The sequence below is a fragment of the Halichoerus grypus genome, chromosome 14 (genome assembly GCF_964656455.1).
Source record: "Halichoerus grypus chromosome 14, mHalGry1.hap1.1, whole genome shotgun sequence".
Classification (NCBI taxonomy): domain Eukaryota; kingdom Metazoa; phylum Chordata; class Mammalia; order Carnivora; family Phocidae; genus Halichoerus; species Halichoerus grypus.
The window spans coordinates 19,027,588-19,046,579 of record NC_135725.1 but is presented as its reverse complement, the minus strand read 5'-3'; the positions used below and the strand labels follow the sequence as shown (position 1 = coordinate 19,046,579).

The window sequence follows — 18,992 nt, the reverse complement described above, 5'->3', positions numbered from 1 at the left end:
TCTTCCTATGGATCGTATAATCATTTGTCTAAATATTATTGTGGGAAAGGACTGAAAATTACCTACTCCTTAGCGTGTGTTCACCAGTAGCCAGCTACTGTATTCCAGCTTGTGCAGGACAGTGTTGTTGGTCAAGCTCATCGGGGAAGCAAATGGAAAAGAATCTTTTAGAACGTATGTTGCAAATGAATGGCTCCTGATCTAGCTCAGGCACAGATATGTTTTATTTATCTTTTATAAGGTTGCCAAGATCTAAAATAAGGGATAATTCATAGGAAAACCTAGATTTTTTTTGGCTTCCTTGAAAAATTGGAAGATCTGGCAACAATGGGCCTACCTTGCCAATGGCGGCAATTGGTTGGAGCTAAGCAGCAGCTGTGGTCTTTGATTAGGGAACATGTTTGTCAATGTGCCGCAGTCCCCATTACTCCCTATTGCCTGTATCCGGCCCATGTTAGTCATTTTCGTGGCTTTCTGGCCCTTAAGACATCTGCTTTGGAATGATTGTTGCCTCTGTGAGCCTCTTCTCTTTAGCTTCCCATAACAATTCTTGGCCAGCAAGGCAATTAATTATGATCAGAACAACGAGCATCTGTGTGCTTTGTAGTTTGCATTGGTTCTCAAACTTTTGCATGCATCGGAATCTTAAAACAGGTTGCTGAGCCTTACTTCCAGAGTTTCTGATGCACAGAGTTTGAGGATCAGAGGATTTGCATTTCTCTCAAATTCCCATGTAATGCTGCCTTTTGAGAATCACCAAGCTACAGTACTGTAATACAATACAAAGCAACCTGAGGCTGGTGGGGCGGTATGTTCCCCACCAGAAATAATATTTGGAAAGAGTAAGCAATTTACCTAGGGTTATAAGAAGAAGTAGAGTCAGATTCAAAACCTTGTCTTTAGAGTATATCCAGCAGGTGTAGACCCCTGCTCTGAACCCTGGTGCTTCCCATATCCACAGAATCCTCTAGAAGACCGTGTAATAAAGACGTAGCCATAGCGACTCTAATTTAGGATTATGCCAAGGATGTGATCATTGTCCTGTCTCAGGACACTAAGTTAGAACTTCCAGTGAGCACGGGGCAGAAAGGCAGGGGTTGAAACTTGACATTAGGTATACCGCAGAGGTATGAGGCATACACCTGCTGGACAGGACCTTTGACTAAGGTAGGCCCACCTGGAGTGGGACTCAGAAACAGGACTCCAGGCTGACAGGTTTGCTGCTGGGATAACAAGACAGTTTGCCTGGATAGGGATTAGGTACAGAAAGCAACTATAGGGATCCCTTTTCCAAGATTGGGGTCCAGAGCAGAGCTAGAATTTCTCACTTACTAGATCTGCAAGGTCAGAACAGAGCTAACAAGAAAGGTGATTTCTTCAGTCTCATCATGTTGGGCTTCTTAAAACCTTATTTAAGTCAAGATTAGTCTAATGATATGACCCTTCCCACTTGGAAGAGAAGGAAGGTGAAGTTTGGGAACCAGACAGGGTCTAACATGGATTAAACTTATTTAAAAAACTTCTTAAAATTCCATCCGCGTAAAACTCTTTGAAGTGAATAATTAGGTCATCATGTGATCGTGATAGGCATCAACTAACCTAGTTTGAAAATTTGTATTTCTGCGAGTATATAAATATATTATCAGCTACGTATCTCCAATTTCCAAGGTAGTTATATTTATTTGGATATTTATGTTTATGTATAATTCACACACATACATTAATGTAATTATATTAATGTACCATGTGTAGTTACAGGTTGTATGGATGGAACTTATTACATCCATGAAACCTATTTTGACTGGGATTTTAGGCACTGGTAGAATTTGGTTAATTTCAGGGTTGACCGTACAGCATTTTGATTTCAATCTTGTTGAAAAAATTTTTTAAATCTCCTTACCTCTTTCCTGCTAAATGTTGTATGATGAAAATAACAAAGTCCTTTTTCCTCATTAAAAAAATTAATAAAATTCTCAGTCTGATAATGTCGATAAGGCAGATATGAAATAAATACTTTGGAAGTCAGGTGTATTGGAATGGAGGGGAGGGGGAATGGTTACTGTGTTTCACATCATTAATATTAATTGTTCTTCTAGGGGTTTTATACCCTATCCTGAAAAGGAGTGATAGAAACTAAACCCAATTAGTTGAGTCTGATTAAGTTTCTGCTAAGCTGTAAACACTCAAGGGCTGGGTAAATTATGTATTTGATGATAATAAACTATAAACATAGAGGGAATAATTATTCCTGTCCTTTTCCTCTTAAATAATATTGGTTTAGGATTCAGATAATTACCAGAAATGAGCATATGTGTAGCATGACATCCTCACTGTTCTGATGGGAACTGAACACTGTCTTCCCTGTCTTCCTCTAATCGACTTTAAGTAGCCTCAAGGTTTACTCTCTAGGGAAAGATTTGGGACTGGATTCTCTCTAAGGAAAAAAAAAAAAAAGAGGAAGCAAGACTTTCTGATAAAACAGTTTGAAAAAAACATATGAAGGAAGGCGTCATTGGTGCACAGTATGCCATACGATCCAGAGGCACTTCTCAGTGACAGAAAGGAGAGAGATTAAAGCTGCTGTTTCTGTTTGTTTTTAACAGGCTCATGCACAATTAGTTCGAGAAGTCGACGTGGAGAAGGTGTCTGCTTTTGAGAATCCATACGTAGATGCAATAAAGAGTTTATGGAATGATCCTGGAATCCAGGAATGCTATGATAGACGACGAGAGTATCAGTTGTCTGACTCTACCAAATAGTGAGTATTCATCCAGGAGGCCCTTTGGATCTTTCTTTAGTTTCGTGCGCTCTGCACTGATAATTTACTGCATTCTTGTGCTTTGTATACGGTATCTGCCTCACACTCCAGCTAGGAAGAAATAGAGCTCTTAAACTTGTGCTAGCCTCATACATTTAGACTGTATTCTAAGGGACTGGCATCATGAGTCAGGGAGAGTATTTCTTTTACTGTTTTCTGTTCAAAAAACAGACTGAAGACTCGAGGAATCTGATTTTACCAGCCCATCTCTTCCACCAAACTGTAAACCAGCAATTCTCAAGTACATACTCCATTGTGATTTGAAATCCTATAATAATAATTTTTCATACAAATTTCTGATCTTTTTGTCATGTGCTAGAAAGCACCCACACACATTAAAACCTCCAAACATACATGCTTGATTATGGCTTCTAACACATCAGACTTCCCAGTTTCCAGTTTCCAGACACAGAACCTTGACTGCTTCCTGGGAGCCACTATTATGTTGATGGATAGGTTTGCCTTTGCATGAAAATTTTGTGTGTGAGTCTAATTTTGCATGCATTCCAAAATTATTCTGTGAGCTGTCAATCAAAATCATGTGTCCTGGGAGAGATTTGCATCCTAGAGAGATTTGTTAGTTCTCTAGATTAAATCTCGCCTAACAGAAAGAAAGTGAAGATCTGGCAATCACTGGATTGATGTAATCAATGCAGTCAGCAATCTAGATAATCAGGCGCCTGAAAAATGGACTTTTTGTAGTATTTAGCCAGATTTCTGTCTACATTAATTATGTTAACCCAGCATTTGCCTCTTCTGTTGGTTCTGGGTGGACAGAAGAATGGGTGGAGAATAATTAGCAGCCTCAGGCCAGTTTGTATGATGCAGTGACCCGCTGGATGAGAGCAGGGCTGTGGGGAAAATAAGGAGCCCCCTAGGCTGATTGGCCTCACTCATAGTGCCTGGAAGATCCAAGAGCTGTCCAGTTCTGTTTTCTTAAGACAGTAGATCACGTTCTTACTCTCGTTCTAGGCATTTGTGTAAGATAAGTTATGATTCAGGTCGGCCACAGAAATGTTGCCTGGTCAAAACAGTTCTTCTATTCCTACGGGAAATTTGAATTCCGTAATTCTGGAATGTGCCATAGAAGGGCTCATGATCACCGTGCCTGTCGTATTTTAACTACTGTGAACCCCCTGGTGTGCCCGTGGCAGGTGCACTTTCCTCATTCCTGACTCTCTCTTGCCTTCTTCCACACCTCCACGTCACTGCTCTTCCATTCCTTCTCTTCTGCTCTCTGCCCGCCTGCCTTTGGCCCTTGTCCCTCCCTCTGGAGCCCCTACTGTATGAGTTTCTGTGAGTGCACGCATGAGAGATGTCGTCAGCTCTTGTCTCTTCCAAATTCTGCCCCCTCAACCTTTGACCAGCTGTCTTTCTCTTATTTCCTGCCCCCTCTGTCCTTATGTTTGCTTTGCCATTTCAGATTTCATCTATCTCCCCATGGTGCTGTTGTGTTTTATCGCTTGTTCCCTGTTCCTGCTCAGTATGTCTCCTCCTATCTGCTTGCTTCCCCTCCGCCCTCATCTGTCCTTCTCTTGGGTTCTCCTGTTCCTCCTCTGCACTTCTCACCGTACTACTGAGATGCCTCTCCTGGCCCTTATTAAGCAATAAATCCTCCATGATCAAGTTATATTTACTAATAAATCCTCCAGTCTCTCATCATATCTGACCTCTCTCTCTCAGCTTCTATCATAAATCCTGTCTCTCCCCCTTCCTCACCTGTTCTATTCTTTACCTGTCACCTGTGACTTTTCTCCCTACAAAGAGGTCTTGCCATTGGGGCCTCAGAGCACCAGTGTCTAATAATTACATGTTTACCAGGGTGAGGGTTCCCCCTTAGGAAACGATTTTGCCTCCCACTCTGAGGATGGACCCTGGGAGAGATTCCTGTTTGCCCTGAGGACACCTCGATGAACTGTTGTGCCTGTGTTCTTGAGACAAGGCTCTCCCCCTATCTGGTGATGCTCCTCAGTTGAGATTTGTGGATTTCTAGACAGGTGCCCATGAGTTAGTACAAGAATAGGACGTTGCAACATCTACTGCTTTAGGGAGAGAGCTCTTCAAGACCATTTGTTCAGACCCCCATTAGCCCTGGGGTTCTGGGAAAGCCGCCATCTTAGAATTCTGTTGTATAGGCTGCCACCTACCACAGAACCATGCCTTTGGGCACATCCCTGGTGCTGGAGCCAGACCGAGGTGTGGGGGCAGCTGGGACAGGCGCATCTAAACCCCTGCAAGTGATCATTCTTTAAACAGTTTCACTTTCCCGTAATGGGGATATGGAGAAGTTGATTTTCTGAGCTATATATATGTGGGTTTATGTGTATGCACATGCACCTAATTATTTTTTAATCATATTTGTGTGCAGAAGTAAGAAAGTAAATTATTACTTATTCTTATATACCCACATTTCAGTACCCATCTCTTGAAAAAAAAAATAGGACATTTCCCTTCATAGTAAATAATACCCTATTACATATAAAATTAATCATCAGTCCTTTTTATCATTATGCCCAGTTCATATTTACACTTCCGATTCTTCCAAAATGTCCTTTAGAGTTGGTCGGTTTTAAGACTGCACATTGCTTTAGTTTTTATGTCCCTTAGGCTCTTGTGATCTAGTGGAGTCCTGTTTGCATTTCATTGGCATGTTGAAGAGATTAGCCTGATTGCCGCTTTATGTAGTATGCATTAACTTGCTCCTTTGTCTCCTGAATTTACTATAAACTGGAAATTACATTTAAAGACTCAATTAGATTGACATTAAATGTGAGAACGCACTTGAAGTGATGCTTGCTCATCATTGGTGAAGGGAAGGCTCACCAAAGTATTAGGGCACTAACACCCTTCATTATAAAGTTATATTTTTCCTCCTGCCACGGAAAGCAATCTGCGTGGTGTTACTTTGTCACTGGGTGATCTCTGGTTCCGCATCAGCTCTTCACTTAATGCTTTTACTTCCATTTGATGTCTTGTGTGATTTAATAATTGCCCTAGGGTTTATAAAAGAGTGATTTTTCTACTTTTATCAGTTGGTCCACTTTGGTATTCTTCGGTGAAATAGAAGGTTTTCTCCTCAGCTAGTGCTATTTGATTACTCTTTAATAAATTTTCTGCTAAAAGGCATATGTTTCGATCTTTTTGTTACAGTAACTTGTTGTATAGATGAAGTAGATGGTGACCATAGAATTATCATTCGAACCAGGACATTTTGAGAAGGAAGGGGTAGCTATTAATAATTAGGCTAAAATAAAAGGTATAAGCTGGGAATCCTGGCTAAACAGGAAGATTTGGTCACTTTAGCTGCATGAAACGTAGGGAGGTGTTTTGTATTTTGTTTGGGGCTCCCCCCCCTTTATTTTCTCTAGAAGACTGTTTGCTTCAAGAGAGGATAGAACCAATATATTGCTACCAGTTATGTAAGGAGTTGTATGTAGAAACCTGAGTTAACTGGGCCCGTGTTTCTGGTCTCTTCCCAAGATGTTTTAGTACTCTTTATAGACCACTGCCCAGCAGCCTGGCTGGCCCACCTTTAATCCCACTGAGTATGAGAGACACCTTATTCTTCCCCAGTTAGTCCAGGCCATTTTTCCTTTTCCTTATCTAGGAAAACCCTCCCAGCAGAAGGATAGGACCCGTGGCGTGTTGGATTCACCCACCTGCTGCTGCACTCCATGTGTGTCTGCCTCTCTCTCTCTCTCTCTCTCTCTCTCTCACACATGTCGCCCCGGCAGACACTCTGGGAACTGCAGGAAGAGCACCGAGGAGGATGTGGGCCCTACATCTTGAGCACCACTGAGTCCCAGTACTGACTTCATTTTTACAGAGGAACTATGAAATACACATAACTCAAGGTCATTCTTTCCTCTGTATTCAGGATAGTTGTTACCTCTTTCCTGACATGTTTGTGTGCATTCCACTGCTGTATCTTTAGCATTTTATCTCCCTTCCTTACTTCCTGTAGTTCTTCTATGTTGTCCTGTCTTTATAATTAAAATCAACACTACTTCATTGATATTCTGGACCTGATTTCTTACACGATATCATCACCTTACAGAACTCTTTCCGAACTCTCGACCCACGTCTCTGAGTACTGTCTCTGCTTGTGGTTGCTCAGTTGAGATGCAGGGGACACATACATAGGTCATCTCTAGCAGGGTGAGAAGCGGGGCCTGCCACACACCTCTGCTTAGAGCTTGCGACATCATCGCTGTTCTCTCCAGGACTCTGCTGCTGATGAAAGTCAGTGCCGGCCACTTGCCAGAAATGCTGCGAGCAAAGGCCAAGCATGCTCTCTTCTTTTCTATCTGCTGAGCTCTTCTTCATCCTTCAAGACCCTATTCAGGGGTCTAGCCTCTGATAGTCTTTACTAAAGTGTCTCTCTCCTCAAAGCCTGACAGGGACTGCTCATGTTTGACCTTCACAAATGATTGTTCCCTGAAATAATAGATGGGTAATTTCCATGATTTCAGTGACCATGATGTAGGTGTCATTCTAGATGAAGTATGAAGTTTCAGAGCTGAAAGCATTCAAGGTTTGTTTTTGGGTTTTGTTTTTTTTTCTTTCCTGCTGTTTTTGAAGGTCTGGGTTCTGGAAAGTTCTGTTATCATTGTAGCTCCTGTTTGCTGAACACCTGCTTTATGTTAGATTCTATACTTGGTCATCTACATGCATTATTTCGTTTAATCCTCAGACCTGCCTAAAGTGGTAGATATTTCCCATCATGCCCATCAAATAGTAGAGGACACCAGTTCTCAGAGAGGTTGAATAACTTGTTTAAAGTCACACAGTTAGTAAGTGATAGGAGTAGGAGTTGAAATCAGATTTCTGTCTCTCGAGCCCAAGCTTTTAATCACTGTGAAATACTTTACAGAGGATGGATGGATGGGTGAGACATAGATAGATAGAAAATTGACCATAGTTAGATGAATAGATGATAGACTAATAGATAAATATCTGTGTCTAGGTAAATCACTTACCAGGAAAGATGCAAATTATTCATTAATGTTTATAAATGTTGCCTGTAGGTCCTTCCTGTGTGTAAGGTCAAGAGGGAAAATTATGTAGAATTACGGGAAAACGAACCCAGCAGGGTTTTGATTATCATCCAGAAAATTTGCCCTGTTTAACAACACATCAGTTATTCATACACCATGGAAGATGTTCTAAGTCACAGATAATTCAGAATTATTACTTCTTTATTTTAGCCTACAGTCTCAACCATTTTCCCCCATACTCTATCCATTAACTTTTTGCTGGAGTCAAACCAGAGCCAGTAAGAAGGATACAACAAAATCATTTGAGCTTCCCTTTTTCTACTTTGATTAGCCAACTCACTGATCGTAATAAACAATCAGATGGCTCAAAGGACAGGTAGCATGGAAGCAAGGAGATGGGAGAAGTCCAGGCGATGGAGAAGCAGTTTGGGATAAGTTTGCAATTGGCTTTGATTTGGTACATTCTTCCAGTTTTATTTATTGAAAGAATAAAAAGCATGCTAAGATGCTGGAGAATTTTATAAATTCCTTTATTAACTTTTTTGTTATTGATTAAAAAAGCCTGAGGGCTCTGAATGTCTTTAGATAAAGAGCACAATAAACAGATGGCTGTAGGTTTTACTTTTTTTTTTTTTTTTTTTTTTCTGGGGACTACCACCTGCTTTAATGTACTGAAACATCAGGTGAAATGAGTTCACTGCCTACAGTACCAAAAGCTCCCTGCCATTAGCCAGAGAACACAAATCTCAACCGCACTGGCACATAGTGAGAAAAGTCCTTTGCTTTTGGCAAAGACTGTTCTATCTGTGTTCACCTTAAGAGACCAAATAATCCCTAATCTCACTTGCCTGAAATTCCCTCCAAGGAGTTCAGCAGATCAGACACCTTCTTGAAATTTCTATATGTTCCGTAGCCCAATAAATCCAAAATACATATATTTGTTGGCCTTGGGGCATAAGTCAACGTTGGAGTTTACTTTTAACCTCATGCTTAAATTTTTATTTTAATTTAAAAATGCATGAGGAGTTTGGATGTTGAATTTGAACTGCAAAAGGAGTTTCAGAGGTAGATTTAGCCTATCCACCTGATCTAGGGCCGAATTCTTCTTGGAAGAGATACCTTGCTAAAAGTTCCCTTACTTGATGAGCCAAATATTTGACGTCTAGTGTTTCCTCTGACTCTCACAGCCATCCTGACTTTACTTTTTATCTGATGATAAAAAGGAAGTGTAAGCCTACAAAAGCAGACTTTTGGAAGCAGACAAGACCATTGTCTTGTCAGGATAACACTGGGTCAAGGTCTAGGCTTGGATGGAATTCCCTCTACCACTCATCACCTCTGGGCCTTTCACTAAGTAAATCTCACTTGCCTCAGACTCTGGTGTGTGATCTATAATCTCTAAATTCTCTTTTAAATTCTGAAATCTTGTGATCTATTACAGTAGACTCTTTATCTGAGAAACCATTATCCTATGCAGTCAAGTGAAAATCTGGCATCCCGAAATTTACCTGAAAATGGCATGAACAAAGAGATTATTCTCTACATGGTTAAATTACTAAAAATGCCGTCTTCGGCTCAGAAGAGGGCATTGATCTTAAATGTGTTTGTTTTTTTAAAGAGCGACAGTAGAGTGTCATTTTTTTCTCTTGAGTGACATATTTACTTCTATTTTTGTTCTGTTTTTTTTATCTAATGAGCCATATCTCCTAATAACCTTTTGCAAGAATAAAACAAACACAACCAACAAAAAAACCCTGTATTTGTCTTCCACAGTGAACTCTGATGATTCTAAGATGCGGGTCTTTATTATTCCTTTTTCAGAACGCTTGGTGCATTAGAGATGCTAAGATAAGACTTAGATACGCTTTAACACTCTAACCTTCATTCCCGAGATGTAGTAGGGAAAGGGCACCTGTGTACCATTCATTCAGTCTGCCTGAAGGGCACAGTGGATGTGGGTGACACGCTTCACATTGTCAGTTTGCTGCCTGCTCACGTTCTGCCAGAGCATCTGTGACTTGTGCAGGTTGGTCCCCCCAGGATGGCGTTGTCCCCAGTAGAGACCAGGGGTGTTGTTACTACAGAAAGAGGACTGGCAAACCCACAGGCCAAAGTCAGCCTGCTGCCTGTCTTTATAAGTAAAGTTTTAGTGGATCACAGCCACGCTCATTTGTTTATGTATTGCCTATGGCTGGTTTTGAGCCCAATGGCAGAGTTGATCAGTTGCAACAGAGACTGAATGGCCCACAAAGCCTAGAATATTTACTATCTGATTCCCCGCCACCCACCACCACCAAAAAGGGCAAATCGCTCATATAGAAAAAGACTGAATGTTTAAAGGCAACTGGTATCCTGCTTCCACTTCCATTTAGATAGAACTTACCTTAGGACCCCAGTGCTCTGAGTGAGCCAGAGCTAAAGTTTAGGGTACTCAGAGAATGGACGGCCTGCATTCCTTCAGCAGGACTCCCTCCGTAAGTATTGCTTTGTACAACAAAGCTTGATAGGAAGCGAGCACCAGAGAACTGTATCTCGTATACCCCGCACTAACGGTGGTAGAGATGACCAGAAGTGCTCATTGAGTTGATTTGGCTCTGAGAGCAAGGATCGTGTCTTACACGTCTTGCCTTTTGCCCCATTGTAATGCCTGATGCAGCTGATAAAGGAGAGTGTAATAGGGTTGAACCATCAATGGAACCGAGAGTAGGATTGACAGGATTTTGTAAGGGGCCTAATAGAACATGCACGTACGTGACCAGAAGACAACCCTACCTCCAGTCACAAGTGAGCCCAGGAACCTTGCTATCCACATACAATCCTTAAGGTCATTCGGGTTCCTCTGTTGTGACTCCCTGCCTGCCAAGCAGTCTTTTGACTCTGGCTGACCCTGATTTGTTTCTTCATTATCACTGTGGCATCTTGATTTAAAGTAATGAACTGAATTTTGATCTATAATGAGTTCAGGTAGTTTAGTATGACCAGCTCCTCGGACCTGATCATCCTTGTCAGAATGAAAGTTCTGATCCTACACCTCCAGAACTAATACCCAAGGTAAGGGGACATGACATTGAGACACCTGCTTTAATCAGCAGGCTTTTTTCTCATGGCTGACTCTTGGCTACAATCACTGGAGCCTCTCTGATGACCCACATCATGTCTGCATTATAGTATAGTTATTTATAGCACGTTCATTTCCATTGCCAGAGTACAAGCTCCTTGAGGACAGGACTCACATCTTTTTTCACTTATTTTATGGTTCCCACTCGGTGTCTGCACAGTGCCTAGCTCTCAGTGTAGACTTTCAGAGAACGTAACTGGATGAATGAGTGAATAATAAGAAAGTAAATTCTGTGTCTTTCCTAATTTCTTCCCATCTTCTCTCTTCCTTTCTGCCTATTCTAATCCCATTTCATCTGCACGGCCTAACTCAGCCCCCACTTCTCCACACTATTCTCTAGTGACTATGGTTCAGAATCATCTCGCTTTTCTTATTGCATTCATAGTTAGCAGCTCACAATTTGGCACTTAATTATTTCTTAATTGATTCATCTGTGCTATCTTTGTTTCCCAGGTAGTCTGATGTCCCTCAAGGCACAGAATATATATATTTTAAGTATTTTGAACCAGCTCCCTGTGCCCACCCCCCCTCCTTCCAACACACACAGTGCATTAGCTCTAACATATAACAGATTTTTCAATAAATTTGTGTAAATTAACTGAATTAAGCACTGCCATTACATTTCGGGACAGGCAGGCAGGGATAAAAGGCAGTTTCCTGACATTTCTTGCTCTGTTTCAGGAGTATAAAAATTGTATCAAAATTAGTCGGCAGCTTTGAAAGTTATCCTATAAAAGACAAATAAGTTAACAAACACAACGCCAAACCAGCAAATTGAAAAAGGCCTCTTCCTTCCTTTTTCTATCTCTCTTCCTCTCTGTCTCTCTCTTTTCTCATTTTGCTTTTGTTTTTCATTATAAGGTCAATTTATTTGTTTGAGCGACAGACTTGAGAATCTGTCTCTGGGACCCAAGCCTGGCCCCGGCTCTCGTGTCTGCATTGCAGACACACCGTTGCCCGACCCTGAGATCACGACCTGAGCTGAAATCAAGAGTTGGTCGCTTAACCAACTAAGCCACCCAGGTGCCCCCAATTGGAATTTAAAAAAAAAAAAAAATTCAAGAGAGAAAATGCCATAATTAATTTGATTGGAGCTTTTATTTTGGTGACATTTAAGCTTCTCGCATATATTTTTAACCATTTAAAGTAATTATATCCCATTTCTGAATTTATTATTTTTCTATAACCAGAGGTGATCCTGAATACAATTTTTATACTCCTGAAACAGAGCAAGAAATGTCAGGAAACTGCCTTTTATCCCTGCCCGCCTGTCCCGAAGTGTACTGGCATCCCCATCTGATGCTGGTGCTTCCTTTATGGGAAATATTTGGATCGACTATCCCTATATAAGATTCCTAAGAACCTGAAACTAACAAATGCAGTGAGAGGATCTTTTTATGAGATACTTAATTTACTTTTACGAATCTGCTTTTCTGGGGTTGGTTGAAGTTCTTTGGCAAAGGATCGTTGGCATGCAGGATTCCTTAGACATCTCTTTCGTCCCACAGAATAGTCTCCCGTGCGTTGTTGTCACAAACCATGAGAGCGACACCTGCTTGCTACCACTGGGTGATCTTTGTTTTAAATCTGGAAAATTGTATTGAAAACAAATCATGTCTTAGGACCCAAATCCCTGTAATACATGCTGTGTTTCCTTGAGCTCTGATTATGGTTGTGCCAGGTGTTAAAAAGGAAGGAGGAAAGTTGGTTGGCCCTCCACAACATGAGCTCTCCAGGGGATGAAAGTGTTTGTGTAATGAGTAATCCCGTGCAGCTAACCAGCCTAACCAGATTACCAACCAGGCTCCTTTCAGCAACGGGATCTGCCAGATGAGGGAGGGACTTGGATGGCTCTTGGCACCAAAACCTATACTTGACTCCCCCTCAGAATGGCAGTTTTGCAGAGGGGTTACTTCCCTCTAGTTTTTTTGTTTTGTTTTTTTTTTTTTGAATGTTCACTTTGACAATTTCTTTTACTTTTTGCCTTTGAATCCTTGTGGTCATGTGGTGCCTGTGCAGGAACCATGTGTTTCTGGTTTCTCCTTAGCTTCCACTGCTTTTGACAGGGCCAAATAAGATCTCACGGCATGATCTAGCTTTCAACTCCCCCAAGACTGTTCCTCTTACAATGAGGTCTTCTTAGGATTTTTAATGAAGCCGACCTAGTTTTTCTAACCTTCTTTTCAATAATTAAAAATGTGAAATTCTACCCAGAGTAATTTTCTGTGCCAGAACTCCATTTCAGTATCTGACTTGAGCTGCAAATCTGTCATAAATACAGCCTCTCACCAGGAGGCCCTTCTGCAGGAGTTGAAGAACTCCACATGTACCCACACCACCACCCCATAGCAAGCGACGTTAAATACTCCAAGGCGCTGTTCATTTATCTTACTATGTTTGGTTGGGTTTATACCAAATGTCAGAGATTTCTTTTTTCACTTACCACCCACAGGTACTTTCCCCCTTTTGGTGTAATTGCTGAGGGTTGTATGCCTATAACTTACTACTTTTTTTTTTTTAAACCACAGCTGTAATGTGATATATTTTACCTGCTGAGTCATCTCTAAATTTTATTCATGTTTCTTGCATTTAAAAAAAAACAACACTATTTCTAATTTCTGTGCTATTCTTGGTTTAGATTTTGATTACCCTCCCAGTCATAGGTGATGGGGTTTTTTCTCTTTAATTTTTTCTTAAAGATTTATATATTTATTTATTTGAGAGAGAGAGAGGGAGGGAGCAGGGGGAGAGGCAGAGGGAGAGGGAGACAAGCAGACTCCCCTCCGAGCAGGGAGCCTGACGCAGGGCCAGATCCCAGGACTCCAAGATCATGACCTGATCAGAAACCAAGAGTTGGCTAGCTTAACCAACTGAGCCAACCAGGTGCCCCTTCTCTTTAATTTTAAAAAGATGTTTCTAACAAAAATAAGTTCTCATTACATGTCAAATTAGAGCATAAATTAAATTGGAAGGTGAATTCAAAACTGTTATTGACAAACTATTGTCAAAAGAGAGGAGCAATTAGAATTTTTTGGAGAGGGGAGGAGGGCGGGGAGGGGGAGGGGCAGAGGCTGAGGGAGAGAGAGAATCTTAAGCAGACTCCACACTGAGCTCAGAGCCCAAGGCTAGGCTCCATCTCACGACCCTGAGATCATGACCTGAGCTGAAATCAAGAGTTGGTCGCTTAACCAACTAAGCCACCCAGGTGCCCCCAATTGGAATTAAAAAAAAAAAAAATTCAAGAGAGAAAATGCCATAATTAATTTGATTGGAGCTTTTATTTTGGTGACATTTAAGCTTCTCTCATATATTTTTAACTATTTAAAGTAATTATATTCCATTTCTGAATTTCTTATTTTTCTGTAACCAGAGGTGAACCTAAAGTTAAATATATAAGGAATTTATCAGTTACTAGGTGTAATTATAAACTAATGAGCATGATTTCCTTAATCAAGTCACTCATACTACAGAAGGATGTTTTGTGGATAATCACCAAGGATTAGAGACAGTTCAAACAAGTTCCTAGAAAATGCTCTGTCCAAAACAAACAAATGTTCATTCCATCCCTAATAAGCTTTACCATTTCTCCTCTTCATATAACCCTTTTGTTGCCACACGTTGCTGAAGTCCTTTGTAGGCAGGGATTGTATCCTGGGGGTCTCACACACAGCCTTAGCACGTACGAGAATGTCATGGTCAAAATGTATCCGTGAATTCTAGATGACCCTGCATTTTTCTCGTGGTAGGAAAGAAATGATTGAAATCTTACTACATGAGTTTTCTTGTTGCCTTGCTTTTCACTGAAAACCATTAGAAACCCATTTCTTCCATTAAAGAGAGTAAGTCAGAATTGTCTGTCAATAAGGTACCACTCCCTCCATTTCAATCATTTCTTTCCTACCACGAGAAAAATGCAGGGTCATCTAGAATTCACGGATACATTTTGACCATGACATTCTCGTGGGTGCTAAGGCTAGAGGGAGTTCCAAGGCCTAAAAGCTTGATATTGACAAGCATGAAACGGATCTACAGATTATTTCACTCTGTGGCCAGGACCTGAAGAAGAGCGGGAAGCACATCTGCTAAATGAAGTTAAATGATGCCTTTCCTCTCTGTGTTGTCTCTACATTCGTCAGAGGCATTTAAATTCAGAATTTAGTTCTTACATAATCAGGCCAGTAATAGCCCAGCGAGGTAATTACATAAAGGCAGGTAGCTAACAACCCCCTTACTCCTGTGTTTTCTCCTAGAAAGTGTAACCTGCCGTCCTAACCACTACCATATTTTCCATAAAATTGTCTTAATTGGGGTCACGTGTTGAGCACCTGCTATATTCTAGGCCCTCGGCTAAGTGTTGGTGACCAGACACGAACAAAGGTAGTCATGATCCCTGACTCCACCGAGTGTGAAAGTCCTGACCGGGCAAACACATGTGGGAAGATATTGAGGGTTTTTTTTTTTTTTTTAATCAGTTACCAAGTTATCAATTACAAAATGTCTCAAAGCAAAGGCAAGGTATTTAGTCCCCATGGATGGATTGGAGTATGGATTCATCAACTAAACCTCCCATTTTCTAGCACACTCTTAAACATGTCTTGTCTCCTAGACAGTTAAATAAGTCCCTGACATCAGGAGGGAGCTACTGCCAGCCACTTGTTACACATACATTGCCTTGGAAATGTACCTTGTGCCTGTCACCATAGCAACACCCTGAGAATGACCTCAGCAGCCACTCAGAATCATTCCTACAAAACAAATTATAGCTATAATTAACTCTCTGAATTTACTCTGCAATATAAATTTGTTCAGACCTCGGTGTTTCTTTGTAAAAGGTTAAATGAATGGAATAATCCACTGCGAGCCCCCCCCCCCCCCCCGCTCCCATAGTCCACCCAAGTTTCTCCTCGGAATATGAGATGCTTCAATGGAAAGCACGGTTCAGTTCAGAGACTCTTCTATTACCTTTTCTTAGAATGTGACAGGAATCAACACATGAGGACGTGCTGGTCCTACCGCTCCGTAACCATATTTCTAAAGGAACAGGAGTGGCTATTTCCCCTAAGCAGATATGAAATGCAGAAAGTGCTGTGAGCCCAGAACAAGGGGGGGCACATGGGTGGGGCTTATGCAGCGAGAAGCTCTCCATGCTGGCCACTTCCTGGCAGTGAAAGATGCAGGACTCCGTTGCACCCACATTTCACCTGCTCCACAAATTTTCCCCAACCTGTCTTCAATCCTGGTGTAGCTCCTGAGACACCCAGACCTTCCTCCGTGTGGCTGGGTGGTTTGTTGTGTTTTTTCGTTTTGTTTTTCTTGCCTTGTTTTGGAGGTATTTTGGGTTTGCCTTGATTTGGATTCTAGATGATGTACAGTAGAACTAGCAGATCTCAGTGCTGTTCCTTTCAGCTTTTTTTTCTTTTGTGGAGCTAGATTAATCCAACTTCAATACTCCAAATTGAAGTGAGCCTTTCTCTCCACCACCCCACTGAGAAAAAGCAAAAAGAATGTCAAGCAAGAACTGTAGAAATGTATGGAACATCTTTAATAGTCATTTCCTTGCTATGCAATTTGTTGTCACCTGCGCAGTGAACAGATAGAGCAGAGCGTGACAAGCAGCAAGTCAGTGCTCGTGTAAGTATGTTTTTATAACTCTTTGTGGACCGTGCTGACATTGAAAAGGAGCAAAAGAAAGACGAAGAAGGAAAAATATTTTTGCCTGTATGAACACTTTAGATATTCTATTGCAGTACTGCCCTTGGTTCATGGAGAGGTATCATGAGCCATATTTTTAGGGGACTCAGTAAGCCCTTTTAAGTGGCTTTTTGGTCGCAGAATCAGTACCCCGATTCTGTCTTGTCCCATCAGGGGCAGTGTTATGATTTCCCACTTCCTATGATGATTTTTTAAGTTCTCCTCTGCAAATACACATTGGTATTTGAAAGTGGAGGGGCAGCGAGTAGTCTGTTCAGTTCACCTTCGAGAAATAGAAAGCCATGATTTCTCTTTGCCCCAGGAACACGACAGCACCTTGTGTACAAGAATGAACCACCCTCTGTGTGACCTCTGTGAATTGCAGTAAGTGAGCAGAAATGGTTTACTGGGCAGCATATTTCTGAGCCAGCTTGCCAATGTAAATTAGAAGTTCTCTGATTCCTCTGAATTGGTTTTGGTATATAGTGGTTAAATAAATGGTGGTCTCGTGGGTTTCAAAATGTACATTCACTTCAAGTTTTTCAAATCAGAAGACTTCATGTCTATAGACTAGCAGTTGATTACAGTGTGATGAGATAAACCAGAATGAGATACAAACCAACTCTCAGAGCATGGGCTTGTTAACCATACCTCCAAGACCATGCCACGATATTGACTAAAATTTTGGATCCAGTCCATTTTCCTTCCTGCCTCTCACACCAGTCTTGTCCTAGTCTCCCTGTGTTCATCCTCTAGCCATTTTTTTCTTTTTCTTTTTTTATTTTATTTATTTGATAGAGACAGAAACACAGAGAGAGAGAGAGAGCACAAGCAGGGGGAGCAGCAGAGGGAGAGGGAAAAGCAGGCTCCCTGACAGGCTCCCTTCAGGGTCTAGCCATTTTTATAATAATTCAAGATATCGGGCTGGTTCCTATCAGTCAGTAGAGAGCTAATTGCCAGCTAGAGAATCATTGATGTGTTTGGGATAAGGCCGCTAGAATACTAATGAATTCATTGCTTTGAATTAGGAATTTCCAAGATTATCCTTTTTTTGTCTCAAAGAATTGATATACCTCCAAAAAGGCAGTAATTTTATGTCTTTGTTAAAGTCACTTAGCTCTACTATTTTATGATCCATGAATCTTAGAGAATTAATGCAATATTTCTTGTTAACACCCAGTTTCAAATTTAATAATAATTAATATGGAAACACCACTAGTAACAATGGTATTTAAATAATGCTAAGACTAAATACCAGCATAGGAAATCCATCTGTCCATCCAACAAATATTCATTAAGTACTATCTGCCAGGCCCTCTTTTAGGTTCTAAGGCAAAAATAACGCTGGGTGAGACAAAACCCTTCCCACAGGTAGGTCTCGTGAACTAAATGTTTGTGCACTTGCTGAGTGACAACATGCTCTGCGCCAGACATTTCCTGTTACGTACCTCAGAACTCACTGTCTTGTTTTGTGGGCATTTAAGGTGTTGAGATTCTAATCCCTTCCGATTCTATTAATGGGACCACCTTCTCTTTAAGTCTTATTTATACATTAGTTACTTTGTGTATACACTTTGTAGTTGTATGCTTTGAAACCATACCTGTGCCCCATTCTCTCCAGGGCCAAGGGGAGCGTAGCAAGCCTTTGAAATCATTAGGATGCCATGAAGAACGGTCCTTTTCACCTGTTTGTCATGAATTCTATCAAATCACATTGTTCTTAAAGTTGCAAAATATTTTTTTGCAATTTGAGAGAATGAAAAGTAAATGGAATATAACGTTTTTGAAATGACAAAATTATTCTGATGGAGACCATATGTGTTGTTGCCAGGGGTTAGGCTTAGGAGGGCAGTACACAGGACACTTTGTGGTGGCAGAACAGTTCTGTATCCTGATTGTGGTGGGAATTGCATGAATCTCTACATGTGATAAAATTTCACAGAACTATACACCCCACCAAAAAGTGTGTGTGTGTGTGTGTGTGTGTGTGTGTGTGTGTGTGTTAAGAACTAGTGAAATCTAAATAGATTGTAGTTGAGTTCATAGTATTGGATCAATGTCAGTTTCCTGGTTTTGATAATACATTGTCAGTATGTAAGGTGTTATTATTGGGGAAGGCTGGGGGAAGGGTACAGGGGAATTCTCTGGGATATTTTTGCGACTTCTTGTATGTCGAAAATTATTTCAAAATGGAAAGCGTTTTTTTTTTGTTTTGTTTTTTTTAAGGAGTGCAGAAGTATCATAGAAGCAGATAAATTTAAAGTTTAGGTGTGGTGACTCTAAACACTGGGAATATATGACCTTAGACATTGTTAGCTCAGTAACCAGAAATCTCGAATCTTGTGGCTTCACATTAATCACAAATGAC

General features: G+C 40.9%; 1 protein-coding gene across 1 annotated transcript in view; it reads left to right on the top strand.

The window, feature by feature from the left end:
• Positions 1 to 18,992, top strand: part of GNAQ (G protein subunit alpha q) — a 305,482-nt gene that overhangs the window by 206,478 nt on the left and 80,012 nt on the right. Inside the window, exon 3 of the mRNA XM_078061320.1 lies at positions 2,604 to 2,758. Within this exon, the coding sequence (XP_077917446.1) occupies positions 2,604 to 2,758 (155 nt within the window). The remainder of the gene's footprint in view (positions 1 to 2,603; positions 2,759 to 18,992) is intronic.